This window comes from Aethina tumida, chromosome 7, assembly GCF_024364675.1.
Source record: "Aethina tumida isolate Nest 87 chromosome 7, icAetTumi1.1, whole genome shotgun sequence".
Classification (NCBI taxonomy): domain Eukaryota; kingdom Metazoa; phylum Arthropoda; class Insecta; order Coleoptera; family Nitidulidae; genus Aethina; species Aethina tumida.
Window position 1 is genome coordinate 14,851,224 of NC_065441.1, and position 19,214 is coordinate 14,870,437.

The 19,214-nt window shown below is 26.9% G+C and overlaps 2 protein-coding genes across 3 annotated transcripts in view; one reads left to right on the top strand and one right to left on the bottom strand.

The window, feature by feature from the left end:
- The window catches only part of LOC109602506 (uncharacterized), a 181,663-nt gene that overhangs the window by 34,760 nt on the left and 127,689 nt on the right, over nt 1-19,214 (bottom strand). The gene's annotated exons all lie outside the window — the stretch shown is intronic.
- Nucleotides 1-19,214, top strand: part of LOC109602497 (potassium voltage-gated channel protein eag-like) — a 48,633-nt gene that overhangs the window by 4,983 nt on the left and 24,436 nt on the right. For both annotated transcript variants that reach the window (XM_049969505.1, XM_049969506.1), the window contains exon 2: nt 10,023-10,256. In XM_049969505.1, the coding sequence (XP_049825462.1) occupies nt 10,023-10,256 (234 nt within the window). The remainder of the gene's footprint in view (nt 1-10,022; nt 10,257-19,214) is intronic.

The window sequence follows — 19,214 nt, forward strand, 5'->3', positions numbered from 1 at the left end:
CGAACCGATTATTATTTTAGAGGATCGATTATTGTGTAGGGTTGCGGGAAGAAAAGTTGCCCCTCTTACATATTGAATGACTGGAAAGTTGATAATCGAGTTAAGGGTTGTTTATTTGGGAGAATTTGCAATAACTCAAACCTTATTTGATATTTATTTGACTGTATTACATGTACATTGTTGGCTGATGTAAACAATTTAAACAGATTAATTTGTTTGTGTTTAATAAAACAATTAAAGTGGAAGAAATTAATTAGGGGGTTACATTTACCTTTTGTCTCAAAATTTATGATTGAAATGACTGAATTAATTTGAAATAAATTTGTAAGGGTTTGAGACGAATCTATAATTTAATGGGAATTAATGTATAATTAAATTTTATTTATTTTCATATATATTTAGATATGAACAGTAAATAAATTTTAATATTAAAGTATCTTTAGTAAACAATGTATAAATAGATCTTTTATATATTATTAAAATATATTTTAAAAATATACTTAAATTAATTTAAATAAATAGTGAATATGGCGAATATATGAAAAGTCTGTACAGATATCTACAATTAATTGTCCATGTAAAAATGTATTGATTTGCCTAATCTTACAAAAGAAGACAATTAAAGGAATACAGGGCGTTAAAGTAAATAATTATATATATATATATATATATATATATATATATATATATATATATATATATATACGTATACGTATAATATGAGTAACTCTTGAAAATGGCGAATGCGCACATTTAATTTATTTTTAAATATGTGGGCATAAAAATTAATTGATAAATTTTATTATAAATTTGTTTTCATCAGATACTACGGATTTAATTTTAATTTAATAATGTTAACTAAACAGCTGAATGTTACTTTCAATTTATCACTTCGATTATTAATTTATGTATAATTCTAAAAAATGGTGAATGCGCCCAAACTTGTCCACATTCAATAATCATAGCATTATGTTTTTAATTGTTTAATTTTAAATTTGTTTATCAGTTAGTTTTAATTTAATGAGTTAACTAAACACCGGAATGTTATTTTCAATTCAACATTTTAATTAATAATTTTAGTATTATTATAAAAATGGTGGATGCGCATAAACTTGTCTCCACAATTTAATTTAATAAATTTTATGTTAACTGCACAGTTGAATGTTACGTTCAATTCAAATAAAAACGAAATTGTGAAAGTTCTTCATTTGCAAAACAAGACTTACATCCTCTTTTCAAGTAGATACGTAGAAGCACCATCATTATTAAGTACTTAATTAAAAGCCCTTAACTATGAAGGAGACTGAAGTATATCAATTCGTTTTCAGCAATTTTGCTAAAACGGTTAAAAATGTTAAATATTTTTCTTTTTAAAAAGATACCAAAAAAAAATTAATAATACATTTATAAATTAATAAAAGTAAATAAAATTAAAATTAAATTAACTAGTTTATTTAATTGTATTTAATTTTAATATATATTTTCCATTATTAAGTGACTAAATTTTTTACTTTTCTGATAATTTTTAATCTTATTACCAATCCGTAATTAAGTTCAAACTTCCCTTTTTCACATTTAAATATTTAAATATACAATTAAGCAGCATAATTATGTGCCCGTTTCAATTTCTGCGTCCGAGCAGCCCATTATCGATTTGTTTTTCCACATTATCCGAATTTCACCGGAGGCCCACTTCCAACATTGCGGCGGGAAGTTGATGCAATGCACGCCACCACATCCCGGCCCGATAACACAATGCAATCCTTGCACCCAGGTAAAAATAGAAGCTTTGCCTTTATTTTAAGATCAAACAGAAGTGAATAACCGGACTCGTAACAGTACGGCGATCGCCGTCACCCATTCCTGCCGTAACGTCGGGGTTGCACGACTCTATTTTTAGCCGTGCCCCAATTTCGGGCATTTTATTCGTGACAGACGGCCGGCTATGCAAAAATATAATTATTTATTGTTGCGTTTGAAACGAGACGCTGATGGAATTTATTAGCAGGTTCGTTAGCGCATCTACATTATGCACGGCATCATCCCCTCGGCGAGGGCGTCCGACACGACACGCCGCCGCTGCGGCCAATTTTTTACGGACGCGAATTATTGTCGCACCGTTCTTTCGGTTGGGGTAAAATAAATTGGGTTAGGGGTGTAATATCTGGAACGGAGTGCCGTGTTTTCAACTTGTGAAAGGGGACAAATTCACTAATTTACTATTGTACAAAAACACGTCTGAAATTTAACACCTAACTGTTTTAATGCATATGTTTTTTGTGGATATGTTCTTGTTAATATTACCGAATGTAAACACACTTTAATTTTAATTTGATTATCACGTTCTGAGAGTTAGTTTAAATTGCCCTAACTACTTTTAATCTGTGTATTCGTATTCAGTCTGTACTTTGAAGTTTAATTTTCGTTTAATTAAGTTGTCATGCATTACACAAAATGACAGAGCAGAAAGTTGGAAACTTCCATTATAATATTACTAAATACGAATATAAATCGATCAAATAAAACAAAAGTTTCAGGCTGATCCTTTTCATTTGCGGACTTAAAAGCTTTAAGTTTTTAAATGGTAGAGTAGACGATTTGTTAATAATAAATATGATGCTCGATTTTAGATTATTTGTATAAAATTATTTTTTTTTTCAAAATTTCTATATAATATCGTTTTCGTATGTGACTCTACCTTTTCTTACCTAAAAAGTTTACTGCTTGGTTTACTATTTAACAAATAATAATAGAATCTTTTGTATAAGAATAATAAGAACATTTGAAACATCATTGTGTGATCTTTCAATTTTTTTCTTGATTGCTGTTTATTTCCAAAAAGTTCTATATTCACTAATTTTTTTGGTCAATGATTTTCGTCATTTGATTATTAACAATTAATGTTTAATATTAAATGAATCTAATTTATATAAAATATGTTTTTATATTCAATTAAAAAACGATTATTTCCATCTTTACTTAGTAAAATATTTTGTTTTGTAATTTTTAATATAAAAATTGAAACTTAAATATATTTTTTGATAGACGTTAACATGAAAAAGTTATTTATTTGTTTATTACTTTTTTATTCCTTATTTATTTGTTACTAACAATATGAATTTTTTGTGTATATATATATATATTAATTAAAAAAGTTAATAATAATTAAATTAAATGTTAATTACATTATTACATTTACAAAACAAAAAAAAAATAATATATATTATTTTTTTTCACAAATATTACATTTTTTTCAAGATTTTATTATCTTAAAATTTTTAATTTTAAAATACATATTATTATACAAATAATATAATATTTAATTATGTGTAAGTATTATTTATAAATATATTATTTATTTATATACGTAAAGTAAACGTAATTTTTAAAAGATTTGGTTTCAATATTAAATTTAAAATATGCTAATTTACTGTAATTATTTATCTAGTTAAAAACCCCATCTTTTGCCTGTTAATACTCAATCAAATTAATAAAAATACTTATGGATATTTTAATGATATATGCATATTATTATTATTGTATTGTAAATTTATAAAAGTAAATATTTTTTCTTAACTTTCATAAAAAGTAATTTTCAAACATTTCTCAATTTTTTACAGTTCTTTTTAATAATTTAAGTATTATTTAATGAATATTTAAATAGTTTTAAGTACTTGTATATATATATTTCTTAAATAGTATTTTTTTCTTTCATTTAATTACATTAAATTATTAAATATTTCATATCTTAATTAACAAAACATTTTTTGTACATTATTAATTTTTAATTTGAAAAAATTCTTATAATATATAGATTTGTTGATGATAATTCAAAAGTCAAAGATATATGTAATTTTGTCTCATTTTAAAGAAATTTTAATGAAAAACTAATTATCAGTACTTAATTTTTTATCTAATTGAAACGAAAAAAAAGGGTAATTTACAGTAACCAATTATTTAGTTAAAAACCCTTCAATTTTTAGTTTAATACATATTAGACATAGATAATTCTGCATCATTTTAAAGAAATTTTAATGAAAAACTAATTATACCAAATTTATTATCTAATTCTTTTAAAATGCTTGCCCTTCGTTTGCTGCTGGTTCTCACTTAGTTAATGAAGTGTGCCGGATAACACTTATTGAAGTGATTAGCGGGATCGCAGTAATTAACTATTGATTTTTCGCATTGCAATAGCGACGCACAACAAGAGAACTACGTCGCAAATACCCCGCACAACATTCTCAAGGCGACCGCAGATAAATCAGATTTTCGCGGCGCGTTTCACCTCGTCTGATAAGACGAAAATCTGATTTAATTTTATCGAGCCGCTGCTGGTGAATCGGGCACGAAACGGAATGCATTTATTATGTCGCGTAACTGATAACACGTCCGCCCTTTATTTTTATTCTGTCCACGGTTTTAGTTCGACGGGGAATTTCATATTTTTCAAGGATTATTAATTTTTTTTGGCTGTACAAAGAACATTACTCGAACCAATTATTCAAGATCGCAGGACAAGAAATTAAATTGGTACTAAAATGGAACTCTCTGCAAAATAGGGCGAGAAGAGAAAAACAAGGGATGTCATATTATTTAATTGTTTCTAATTTAAGGGCAATACGTGCATAATAAATGAAAATATTTAGAAATTTATTATGGTAATTAAAATTTATGTTATAAAAATGAGGGAAATAAATAAGTCGTAACAGTAAATGAAACAATGGCATTTACCATAGACAATAATAAAATCGATTAAATGTATGAAACCAATTTATTATTAAACGATCACGTAAATTCAAACAATTTTTCTCTTTAATAAAGTATATTATATTAGTTTATAAAATCCATACGTCTGAATATGGTGAATCGTTATAATCTTTTCATAATTTGATGATTGTTTTGTTAAATTAATATCTAATAACATCTGTTTAAAAAGATGATTTTCTTCTTAATTTACTAAATATCTTATTTTTAATATTTACCGTTTTTAAAGGGATGTTCAAATAATTATTTTTATAGTTTAAATTATTATTTTGAAAACTAAAAATAATACAATTTAATTTCTTGATTTTTGTTTGATAAAAGTAATAGCATATAATTTAATAATAAAAATTTATATTGAGATTTTGAGTAACGAGTAATGATTAATGATTAGAGAGTAGAAGAGTAAAGAGTGTAGAGTAAAGAGTAAAGAGTAAAGAGTAAAGAGTAAAGAGTAAAGAGTAAAGAGTAAAGAGTAAAGAGTAAAGAGTAAAGAGTAAAGAGTAAAGAGTAAAGAGTAAAGAGTAAAGAGTAAAGAGTAAAGAGTAAAGAGTAAAGAGTAAAGAGTAAAGAGTAAAGAGTAAAGAGTAAAGAGTAAAGAGTAAAGAGTAAAGAGTAAAGAGTAAAGAGTAAAGAGTAAAGAGTAAAGAGTAAAGAGTAAAGAGTAAAGAGTAAAGAGTAAAGAGTAAAGAGTAAAGAGTAAAGAGTAAAGAGTAAAGAGTAAAGAGTAAAGAGTAAAGAGTAAAGAGTAAAGAGTAAAGAGTAAAGAGTAATGAATAACTAATATGAATATGAATGTGAATATATTTTTTATGAATTTTTTTATGTTCAAATTTCGTTTTTGAATTAACATAATAAATTTATAATTAGTTAGAAAATAGTAATTTTCTTATTTTTTTTAAATAATTTCGTTAGCATGTAAAAGAAAAATAAAGATATTCTACACATATATATTTATCTCAATTATTATTTTGTAAATATGTTCATTTGCTTTTTATCAGATGACAAGAGTTTCAAATATTGTAGTGCTTTAAATAAATATTACATTCAGTTTCAAAACACGCACAAAAACCACAAACTTCATCATTCATCTTATCGACCATAAAAAGACACGCAATTTATTCAACAATCGTGATTTCTGTGCTGTTTAATATTTTTCAGCAGATAATCGATCGCCGAACTGAAACAACGCGATAAATATCTACCAATTGGAAATAAACGATAAGAAATAGGTTTTGGCGAAAACTAGATAAATCTTCTGAAAATCGTACAACTTGAAATCATCACGTGGCACTTAATCCAAACGACTGGCCGCCATAAATCAAAGCCACAGACGCGTACTCTAATTTCTATCGAGTTTCGCTTCGGCATAGCGTCGAGGTGTTTTCGGTTCGCGATAGCCATGCTAAACGGAAGTTCAGCTCTCAGATAATCGGTTCAACGCGGCTACCGACCTTGTCTACCGCACGAAAGGTCAATCGGTTACTGCAACCCTTTTTCTATATTTACGCGAAGGTGCCGCTCTCGCAATTTTAGCCGCGGGGGACGCAACGACACTACTACAAAACGACCCATATTGTCGATTTCTTTCCCCGTCTTTCGTTCACGCGCCTTCCTTTCGGTTATTGGACCGGTGATGTGTAATTAAATCAACACGCCAGAAGGGCAAACACATAAAGCTAAATGTTGTACTTGAAACACGGTAAATGAAGTAATTAACTTTTATTAGCTTTGCGTTTGTATTTTAAATAAACTGAAGGGGCAAAATAATGAATTGAAATAATTTTATGCATCTAAAAAAATAATATACTTATAAATAAGTCAAAAAAGGATTCTAAAAAATTCCGGGAATCTAAGAAATCTATAGATCTAAGGAATTCTTAGGAATCTATGGAATCAAAGAAATGTAAGAAATCTAAGACATATAGGAATCTAAGAAATCTAGGGAATCTGAAAATTCAAAGGAATCTAATAAATCTAATGTATCTAAGGAATCTAAAAAATCAAAGGAATCAAAAGAATCACAGGAATCTAAAGAATCTAAGAAATTTAAGGAATTTAAGAAATCTAATGAATCTAAGGAATCTAAGAAATCTAAGGCATCTAAGGAATCTAAGGAATTTGAGAAATCTAAGAAATCTAAGGAATCAAAGGTATTTAAGGAATCTAAGGAATTTAAGAAATCTAATGAATCTAAGGAATCTAAGAAATCTAGGGAATCTAAGGAATTTAAGAAATCTAAGAAATCTAAGAAATCTAAGGAATCAAAGGTATCTAAGGAATCTAAGGAATCTAAAAAATCAAAGGAATCAAAGGAATCTAAAGAATTTAAGAAATCTAAGGAATTTAAGAAATCTAATGAATCTAAGAAATCTAAGACATCTAAAGAATCTAAGGAATCTAGGGAATCTAAGGAATTTAAGGAATCTAAGAAATCTAAGGAATCAAAGGTATCTAAGGAATCTAAGGAATCTAGGGAATTTAAGGAATTTAAGAAATCTAATGAATCTAAGGAATCTAAGAAATCTAAGACATCTAAGGAATCTAAGAAATCTAGGGAATTTAAGGAATTTAAGAAATCTAAGAAATCTAAGGAATCTAAGGAATCAAAGGTATCTAAGGAATCTAAGGAATCTAAAAAATCAAAGGAATCAAAAGAATCAAAGGAATCTAAAGAATCTATGAAATCTAAGGAATTTAAGAAATCTAATGAATCTAAGGAATCTAAGAAATCTAAGACATCTAAGAAATCTAAGAAATCTAGGGAATCTAAGGAATTTAAGAAATCTAAGAAATCCAAGGAATTTAAGGAATCAAAGGTATCTAAGGAATCTAAAAAATCAAAGGAATCAAAAGAATCAAAGGAATCTAAAGAATCTAAGAAATCTAAGGAATTTAAGAATTCTAAGAAATCTAAGGTATCTAAGGAATCTAAGGAATCTAGGGAATCTAAGGAATCTAAAAAATCAAAGGAATCAAAAGAATCTAAGAAATCTAAGGAATTTAAGAAATCTAATGAATCTAAGGAATCTAAGAAATCTAAGACATCTAAGGAATCTAAGAAATCTAGGGAATCTAAGGAATTTAAGAAATCTAAGGAATCTAAGGAATCAAATGTATCTAAGGAACCTAAGGAATCTAAGACATCTAAGAAATCTAGGGAATTTAAGAAATCTAAGGGATCTAAGAAATCTTAGAAACATGAGGAATCTAAGAAATCTAAGGAATTCAAGAAATCTGAGAATCTAAGAATTCTAAGGAAACTAATAAATCTAATGTATCTAAGGAATCTAAAAAATCAAAGGAATCAAAAGAATCACAGGAATCTAAAGAATCTAAGAAATCTAAGACATCTAAGGAATCTAAGGAATCTAGGGAAGCTAAAGAATTTAAGGAATCTAAGAAATCTTAGGAATCAAAGGTATTTAAGGAATCTAAGGAATCTAGGGAATCTAAGGAATTTAAGAAATCTAATGAATCTAAGGAATCCAAGAAATCTAAGACATCTAAGGAATCTAAGAAATCTAGGGAATCTAAGGGTTCTAAGAAATCAAAGGTATCTAAGGAATCTAAGGAATCTAAGGAATCTAAGAAATCTAAGACATTTAAGGAATCTAAGAAATCTATGGAATCAAATATATCTAAGGAATCTAAAGAATCTAAGAAATCTAAGTAATTTAAGTAATCTAAGGAATTTAAGAAATCTAAGGTATATCCAAAGAATCATATGAATCCAAAGTATTCCAGAATTTGAGAAAAAATAAAGAATCTAAGAATTTGGAAAAGTCTTTATTTATAATGAGCTTTTCAACAATCAAACATTTTTTGTTGCAAATTCACATTCTTTATCTGTAGAATCAATCGTAGATTTATGTATTATGAAACTTACTACCCGAAAGCATGCCTGTTACGAATCTGAATCTAAATCGTTTTGATCAACCAACCCCATTGTTTACTTTCGACATAATGCAGAAAAACGCGTTTTCTCGTAGTATCGATCAGCCGCGCTGTAAATTCGTTTGGGACTGGCAAAAATTCTTAATAGGCGTATATCGTGTACGTTCCGCACAGTCACGCATCCACTTGGTCAAGGGTAAAGCAAATTTAACGCTGTTTATGCTGAAAATGTACACTTCGTAAATCAACTAGGGGATATTAAGTTTATCGTGCACTGTGCATAAATGAAATAATGTATCCGTATAAATTACTAGTAATTTTATTTTTATGATTGCTATTATTAAATTTTTAATTATAGAGATATATTACATATACTAATGGCTATAACTTAATAAAAATTGTGATAATGTATAATTTAATTATTATAACGAATTATATAAACAATATTCAATAATTAATGCGGTTTTATTTTGACCTTTGAGTTGACATTTTTGTCTTTCAATTAAAAGTATACGAAAAAATTCGCCACCTTTTTATAACTTAATAATTTGGCAATTAAAAGGACACAAGTAATTAGTGGTTGAATGCTAATGGACCGTATAAATAAAGGTTGCGTTCGTGGAATTGTTTTCATTTCTGGGTAGGCAGTGTAAGATTGACCTCACAATACGTGGAAAAATCAATTCAGGGTTGTCAATTATGGAACTAACCCACATTTAATGTAAACATATTAATAACGTCACTGGTCGAACTCCAATTGATTTACTGAATGATTATTTTTTCAGTGAGGTTTTAAAGTTTCGTTTCGTTTCGTGTGTTAATTTTTTGAATGATTTAATTGTTTTTTGAATAATTTAATTTTTTGAGCAATTAGTGTTGGCAAATCAGAAAATAATTCACGAAATTGAATTTTAAAACGGTTTGGGTAAATCGAATTAATTTGTAGCAAGTGTTCAAACCTGCACAATTTCCAATTCGTATTTCCATGTTTTATAGACTCATTAGTATAAATAAATAATTAATTGAAAACAGTAGATACATCTAAATTGTTAACTCAACGGTTATTTAAGTTAATTAGTTTTGTACAATTTTTTTAATTGACTAGTATTTAATTAAATATTTGTAGGCAAAGTTAATAGGGTAAATTAATATTTAACGTGGCGATGCTTCATAAATATTTTAATTAGTTCAGCTTTTGACATTTTAATCCGGGTAATTAAAATTGGTGCTGAGAAACAGTTTAAATACATTTCAATGATCACATATATTAATTAAGTTCTATAACCATAGGCAACATAATTTAATGCATTTATTTCAGTGTTTCATTTCATTGAGTTCAGTGTTTTGTTGTTAATTTTCAGCGGACAGCAGTTTCCTGTTGGCCAACGCACAGATCGTGGACTATCCGATAGTCTATTGCAACGAATCGTTCTGCAAGATCTCTGGCTACAACAGGGCGGAAGTGATGCAAAAGTCGTGCCGTTGCTCATTCATGTTCGGCGAACTGACCGACAAGGAAACCATCGGCAGGGTTGATCAGGTCCTCGAGCAGCAGCTTTACGACCAATTCGAAATATTACTTTACAAGAAAAACAGTGAGTAACCTTCCTGTGTGCATCCTCTTTATAGACATGCGAGGCGTCGGTTCTCAAACTCTTAAAGGGTAACAGTTTGTTAAGTGTGTACGTTTCGTGATCTTGAACAAAAGGGTTAGTTTAATTTGCTTTTGATATAATAATTTTTGTAACTGTTGAGTTGTTTAACAGAGTTACTGTTAGAATTGAATCAGTTCCAATGCCAAATTCCCAAAGATTCCCTTTTGTAACAACCACAACGTCCTCTCTTATTTTATTTAATGGTCTCTGGGATCAATTTAAGAGCTGGTAATTCCCTCTTTCAGCAACTATCGTATTTCTTCCGGCGCTTTTGTTCGAAAACAATTTAATTTCGTTCTAATAAAGACGTGATGTTCTACGGCGATTTTATTAATAATTCGCGTGTGAGTTACGATCGAACGTAAAACACGTCTGGATTCGGTCTGGAAATCGGTTGACGTATGATATTTTTCCAGTAATATCCCCCGGGAAAATGGGGCTTATGATGTCTGACACATTTGAATAAGGAACGACTTAAAGGGGTATTTAGATTTCGGGACCGGAATCTCGGTTCGTTCATCCCCGAACGGCGGCCTTGCTCTTGAAAGTTTTTTCGCATTCATGAAGCGCTTCCGGTTCGAAGGATTTCCCAGTTTTTTTGCGGTGTTGACTCGTGATCGATACCCAACAGATTTGGTATTTGAATTTGAAATTTCTTATATCAGCTTTTGGTTTACCTTCCAACAAAAATCAAATTTACTTGATATATTTATTTTGGATTTTGATAAGATTTATGTCTTGGACATAGCAAATCAAGTTTATATGACATTAAATTTTAGAAATATACTTGTAAATCAAATAAAACAATAACGATAACAATAGAAATGTGTTAAAAGTAGGTCAGAGAAATAAATTGTCTCAGAAATAAACGTTAAAATTAAACTAAACTGTCCATTCGAAACATGTTCATAATCAATGACAACGTACAAACGTAGAATGCAAGTTTGAGAATTGACGCTTGAGTACACTGTTTCGGTTTCCATTTTATTCTTTCCCCTCTATTTCATTTATACCGACGTCTGATAATTAATCGACTGATATGTCCTGTCGATTAATATTAGATTTCCGTTCTTCATTGCTTTTTGAGCATTACATTTCAGACAATTGAAATTTATTATTTCCACATATGACACTCACATTTACACTCACACTGTTTCGGTTCAGGTAAAAATAGTGGAATGATTTAGGTTGAATTGTTGAAATGACAATAAAATAAAGTTGAAAAAGTTTTAAATTAATTTTTTTTTCCATGTTTACTTTAGGCACTTACACTAGTTTAATTCCAAGCATTTGTCATTACTTGAAGTAGTATTGATCTATTTATTCTCCATTAGGTCGTTCATCTTTGCGATTATCATTAATAGTAATGGTGAAGACGTGTAGTGTAATAAAGTGCTGTACATTTCCTCCTTCTTGTAATGGTTTTTTGCTTCCTTACGCTTCCTTATACTACAGTAGTTATATTTCATCATTTAACCTTTTAACCATTATTCTTCTTCAGCATACCCTCTTTTTGTAATACCTGGTGTTTAAGTATTTTGGATGGAGGTAAAACATTGATCGTCACATTTTTTTAAGGAAAAAAACTTTTCTGACGTCACGTTAAAATAAAAAAATTAATAATCCAAAGTTTCCGTCTCAATTTGTCCTTTTTGTTCATCGAGACTCATAATGAGCAATAGTCATGATTGATGGTGGTTTTAATTTCGGTTCATTTGTAGGCATAAAAGTGTTCTAGTACATTTCTAACGGTTTATTAAAAACGTCCTAGTATTCAGGCAGGGCGTACAATTATTGTAATTATCATGTGCTTCATGAATTTTAATTTAATTTTCTTTAATGGAAATTGATTATTTCGTGTATAAAGATTTTTCTAAATAATAATTGTTATCAGATTATAGTCTACTATAATTTTTAATTTATCATAATTATAAAAGGTTGTTGCTGTATTTAAATAAATACAACATAATAAGTGATTAATTATTGATTAAATTGTTGCTTTGTTTGTGTTGAATAATAACATACAAGTACATATAAGTGTTTTACCGACTGATGACCTGAAAACCTTTGGATGTTAAACGTTGAAATATTTATTGCTTTTATCCGTAATCGTATTTGACATTTAATGGTAGTTTGAGAAAAGAATGATGAGTGTTATTCATCATACTATTCTTGTTTTGTGTGTTTGCTGTAAAAGATAAATGGACGAAAATGGGGTTTTAAAAAGTTATTTATACATAGAAATAAATGTAAAATTATTATTCGTATTTTCCAAATGGACGTTGTAAATTCGCATTTTTATCTTTATTATGATGTACTTTATAAAATGGTTTTAATAATTAACAGTTTTTATAATAATATACTGTTTTAAAAAAGTATAATAAATCTTAAATTACACAAAATTATTGCAATATACGAAATAAATTTCTTTATTAAGCATTATTTGTAATTTATTTTTATAAATTTTGTACTATATATATTTTTTCATCTACAGCGGAGCCCAGTATTTTATTTATTTTATTTATTTTATTTATTTTATCTTATTTAATTTATTTATTTATTTATTTTCCTATTTTTTTATTTTATTTTATTTATTTATTTTATTTTATTTATTATTTTATTTTATTTATTTTATTTATTATTTGTTTTATTTATTTTATTTATTTTATTTATTTTATTTATTTTATTTATTTTATTTATTTTATTTAATTTATTTTATTTATTTTATTTATTTTATTTATTTTATTTATTTTATTTATTTTATTTATTTTATTTATTTAATTTATTTTATTTATTTTATTTATTTTATTTATTTTATTTATTTTATTTATTTTATTTATTTTATTTATTTTATTTATTTTATTTATTTTATTTATTTTATTTATTTTATTTATTTTATTTTATTTATTTTATTTATTTTATTTATTTTATTTATTTTATTTATTTTATTTATTTTATTTATTTTATTTATTTTATTTATTTTATTTATTTTATTTATTTTATTTATTTTATTTATTTTATTTATTTTATTTATTTTATTTATTTTATTTATTTTATTTATTTTATTTATTTTATTTATTTTATTTATTTTATTTATTTTATTTATTTTATTTATTTTATTTATTTTATTTATTTTATTTATTTTATTTATTTTGTTTATTTTATTTATTTATTTTATTTACTTTATTTATTATATTTATTATTTTATTAATTTTATTTATTTCATTTATTTTATTTATTTCAATTAATTTAATTATGTCTGTTACTTATTGATTGATTTATCCTTTGAGCTAATCATTGAAATCGAGTTATAAATGTAAAAGTTATTCTATTTTAAATGGATTACAGTGCATATTACAATAAAAAGTATAATAAATCCACAATTGTTTACTAAATACATAATAAATAATTATTTTAATGCTCTGTACTTAACTGCAGCACAAATAAGAATTAAAAAAGTTAATTTGCCAGGTGTCAAGTATAATTGAATAACGCATCGTTAAAATGGTGCATCTGGGTCAAGGTGACGGCGATTAAAAGTTTAACTTACGTTTTCTACTTTGTAAAAGAGTAATTACAACCATCAATAACAAATCTGGATTTCATTTCTTGAAACAGGCAAACAATAATAATAGTAATAATAATATTGTGTTCGTGATTTCAGTGTATTAATATCCAGCAGGACTGGAAAAATGAATGCAAAAACGCAGGATTCGATCACGTTTCGTTCGGCTTTATAGCTACTTAATTATTCCATTTTACTGTCCTGTTGTTTAAATAAAACTAATTCCCAATGGCATGGGCATAAATTCGTTCAATATTTAATGTCATTTGAGATTTACTGTGTTGTTGAAACGGGCCAGATTTATTTTACCGACGGAAATATTCATTTTACGACGCATTCCAAAAATAGCAACAGTCCGCATTTCCATCAACCTTGAAAACCCCACGTTGCAGCCGATAATAACACGACGAATCCAATTGTTTTTTGATTTGGGCACACAAAAATTGCATTAGCATTGTATTGCGAACCCCATCGATTATCGCTGATGGGAAAACTTGACAGGGCCTTGACACGATTTCATAAAACTGCCGGCCGAAGCTTGCGGCCGCTTGAAAAAATGGTTAATGACGGATTTACCTATCGGCGATCTATGCGATGTGGCACAAGGATGTTTTATTGGTGCGGAATTGCGGAAAGAGTGAATGGGAATGTATCCGGGTGTTGTTTAAAGAGCGTGTTTGCCTTTCAAACGTTTTGATATGTTTGAAACGTTTCACACGTTGGAATATACGAACAATGTAAACAATTGAATAAACAACTATTATTGATTTAATGCAGTAAATTTTATGAAAACATGGATTGATGCTACAAAAATAAGGTTTGTTAAGGACACCACATTGTGTACTAATAAATTTTTCATCAAACGTGTTGTTGATATGTCACAGCTCCAATATATTCTCTAAATGAATTTCTATTTTCAAAAACTAAGCAGAAGAGGCATCATTTAACTTCCATTAACATTTGAAGTTGGGGGATTGTTTACAATTTTCTAATTAATATTGGGACATAAATTTATAAATAAATATTAAAATTCAATAGGAGTTTGTTAAAATAATTTCTCATTTCAAATAATGGGGAAGGCGCCGAAACAGAATTGTACCATTTTAGGATTTTGAACTTATAGTAAGGACTATAAAAGCCAATTTAAAACGAACCAAATATTTTCTCTTATATGTTTTTAGAGTAATATTGAATGGGCTGAACATTATTATATTCATCTATATAAAAACAAATTTTTCGATATATTATTCTACTTAATATTTAATATTAAAAACAAGATGAATATTTTATTAAAAATCGTGAGTAAATTATGAATCGGTACTAAATTTGTTTTAATCGGAAAAGTTGGAGCTGTAGCAAATTCACTTACTTTCACTGTTTGAGTAATTCTTTTCAACAAATAATTCCAATATAAATTTTATATTTTTAGACGTTAGTTTATTCAGTCACAAGATTTTCAAGGTTTGGTAAACTCGGTATAGGAAATGGAAATGTTATGAAGGAAGGAAAAATAAACAAAAATTTTTATGTTTCATATATTTGAACTGTTTTAAGAGCTTCGATTTTAAATTTTACGTTTTCTCTCGTTCGATTCTATTCATATAAGAAATCACCGGCATAACATTTGTTCATCCCTGAAGCTTTTATATCTTCTTTCGATTTCAGTCATGTGTTGGTCAAACTTTTCACGTTGTTCATCGCTTTGACCTTATCTAGAAAGAAAATCAAATATTGACATTGTAAGTCTCAATGAATTAATTGAGACATTCGTTCCATTTCCATTGTACTTTTGTAGCAATGCGTTGATTTTTTGACATAATTAAGTCATTTGTATTGTCTCTAAAGCCTATTAACAACTCTCTGAAATGCTCTTAAGTGAACTGTGTACAGACATTAATTAAATGCAATCTCGTTGTGTAACGTGACTTCAATTGAACATTTTCAGTAAACAGATAACTATTTAAATTACTAATCATACAATTGATTGTTTAGAGAATTTTTAATTAACCATTTTTCATAGGTTTAAAAACGAAATATAAACATTTTCATTTTTTATCCAGTTAGGGTATGGATTGTTTGTAATTGAATAATATATCGATTAAAAATGTAAGTCTGAAATTATTTAATGTTGAAAAAAATTAATCAGCTGCCAAAAGTGACTGAAAATGTTTGTTGGATGCAAATAATTTAATAGATAAACAAGATGAAATTTATAAATCAGTGTTTGTTTTTAGATCATTATAAATTTCTTTGTTTTTTGTACTTCTTAGTATTGGGTTTATTACGTTAAATATTGGTATATCCTCATTAATTTTAAGTTTTATATTTTCTTTTATCTTTTCATATATCTATATTCTTTATTGCATTTTAAAATCCCTTCGAATAGATTTACAATCTATAATATAAATATAATAAAAATAAAATTCCAGTTTAAAAATCATAAAATATGAATATATGGTATTATAAATAAGTATATTTAAATTTTGCTTCGAGCGAATTCACCTTTATTTAAATTTACTGAAAATTTATTGTTGAATTTCCATTCTATTAATTTGGCGCATCCACCATAATTTAATTTGGGACTAATATGAATAAAATGTTTTTAAACAAAGCATGTTAATCGCAATTCCTATTTTTATAATTATCTTCCTACTTTTTTACTTTGATGAAACAAAAAATTGTCTTGTTTCCAGTTTCAAAATCTACAAAAAACTTCAATCATTAACACAAACTTAAAACTAACCGCGTTTAATTTTTGTTTCGGGGTCTCGATTTAGATAAGAAGACCAACAATAAAGCTGGCAATAAAATAAACATTAAAGGAACACTATGTTTTCACAAACATCTGTAATCGTTCTGATAAAACTTTCAGTCCGTTAACTTTTAATGTGGAAAACGTGTTTTAAAATAAAACATCGTTCATATAATTTAACAAAAACCGCATGGAAAAGCCAGGCAACACTTGTTCATTCAGCTTTGTGAATAATGAGCTTTTCACAGCAACATTCTATTTTTACACTGTTTATGTGAATTTACTCTTGTATAAATATGTTCTACTATTACATTTTTAATGTGCTTTAAATGATGTTACGCTGCAAATAATATTAAAAGCTGTACAATTAACATCATAAAGTGAAGCTTTAAATAATAAATTATTTAATAATTTTACATGCTTTTAAAAGGTCAGTTTCAGATTATTATGTATTGTTTCGGTTCATTTTGTATTTTGTTTCCAATTTTCACCATCTTTGCTATATTACAGTTTTTGTGTAATGGATGCACTATTTATAATACTTAATTGAGGCTGTTTCTTTTAAGTTCATATTTCGCTTAAAATTTTACGAAAGAAAAAATATGTCAATACACAAAATTTATTTTTTATTTAGCTTTTATATCACCAAATAATTTATAAACACGTTTATCTTTAAATTTTAATAAAGTTTTCCCGCCGATGTCATAAATTTAATTAAATAAACATCAAAACATTTATTAATAAATAGCATTAATTTTGAATTTGAAATTTAAATAATAAAACGCGACAGTTAAATAGAGATTACAACAGATTTAAAATTAGCTTTTATTGAATAAAAAAGTTTTAACAAATAAATTGGCAATACCGTCACACATAAAATTGTGGTTTAATTTAAATATATTCAATCATAAAAAAAATAAAACGTTATTGCAGAAAAAATAAATTGGTTTCACGTGTAACGCATAGATTAAATCTGAACAATTGTTGGCGGTTCGCAATCCCTGATAGGCATCGGTGCTTCCCCAATTAACTGCGGGCCCGGAGCCGCGATCGCATAAAAAATTACCGAACCTTTTTAATCACACACATTATCACCAAAACCGAAACATGTCACGTAGCCGTAACAAACTTGTAAATAATTGATGTTAACTTGTTTGTGTGTTTGGCCGAATTCCCACCACCGCATGATCTGTATAGAAAACAAAGGTATGTAGCTTTCGGAAGAGGTTGAGAGAGAGAGTGTGTCGTGATAGCGATAGCCTTGTTTAGGACACGTTTTGTTTGATGGCCTTGTGTCTATGTGTGTTCCTTAAATGTTTAGAAAGTAGTGTGTTAAACGTAGGCAAAACACATGTGACTCAATTATAAACGGACAGGGATCCCGATCTGTTTGAGGAATTTAACGGTTGGCATGGACAAACTTAGCCAGTAAATTCCTGCCGACAGATTTACGATCGTCCCATGACTTATCAACCGTACAGAGTACAATAGAACTAATAGAGGGATAACTGTTATTAATGTAGTTTTAGTTGTCAGATATTAAAAGAAAGAACACCACTTGATTAAACGGTAAACGAATATTCATACACCGAAATCCTAATTATGGAACATGGGTGTATTTAATTAATACTCGTCTCATATGATATTGAAAATCGATATAAAGTTTCAAAGGTTAGGTTAGGTAAAATTGGATTAAGTTTCTTAGGTTAGGTGAGGTTAGGTTAGATTAGATGAGGTTAGGTTATGTCAGATTAGGTTTCACTAGGTTTTTATCAATAAATTTAATTTTCTTTTTAAACTAAAAATAATATTGAAAATTTAAATAAATTTAAGAATAAAATTTAAAAAATATATATTATTCTCAATATATAATTAGAATATAATAAATTAACAGAGGAATGTTATTAATGTAATTTAATTGTCAGATAATAAAAGAAACACCACTTGATTCAACAGTAAATGGATATTCACACATCGAATTTCTCATTAACGAAATTACATGTTGCTGTTAATGGATATTCACTTGTAATAACTGAAAACCGATAGAAAATTATTTGTTTTGGTTAATTGCTATTGGAAACAGTGAATTTCTGTTTCGTGATTTGAATAGTTTAGGTTACATATGGATAAAATTTTATCATTAAATTTAATTTTTATTTTATATTAGAAATAATTTGAAAAATTTATTTTTAAGAAAAAAATAAATAAATAAATGACAGTTCAAAAATTGAAAAATATACACTATATACACACACAATTTTTAATAGTTTCATCTTCACTTAAAATAATAATTAATTTACAATTAGGTATGAAACGAAAGAAAATTATAATAATGTATTATAAAATATTTAAATTTACGAAGAAAATTATTAAATAAATATTTGAATATTTCTATGTAAAAGTTTTAATTGAGAAATTCATATATTTAGTATGTATGAATTAATATTGAATATAATAATAAATTAACAATATAATATCTAAATTTGAAATTTAGAAACATGTATTAATATTCTTTAGTTGAAAATTGATAATATAAAATTAATTACAAATATTATTTATTTGAACATATTTATAACATAAA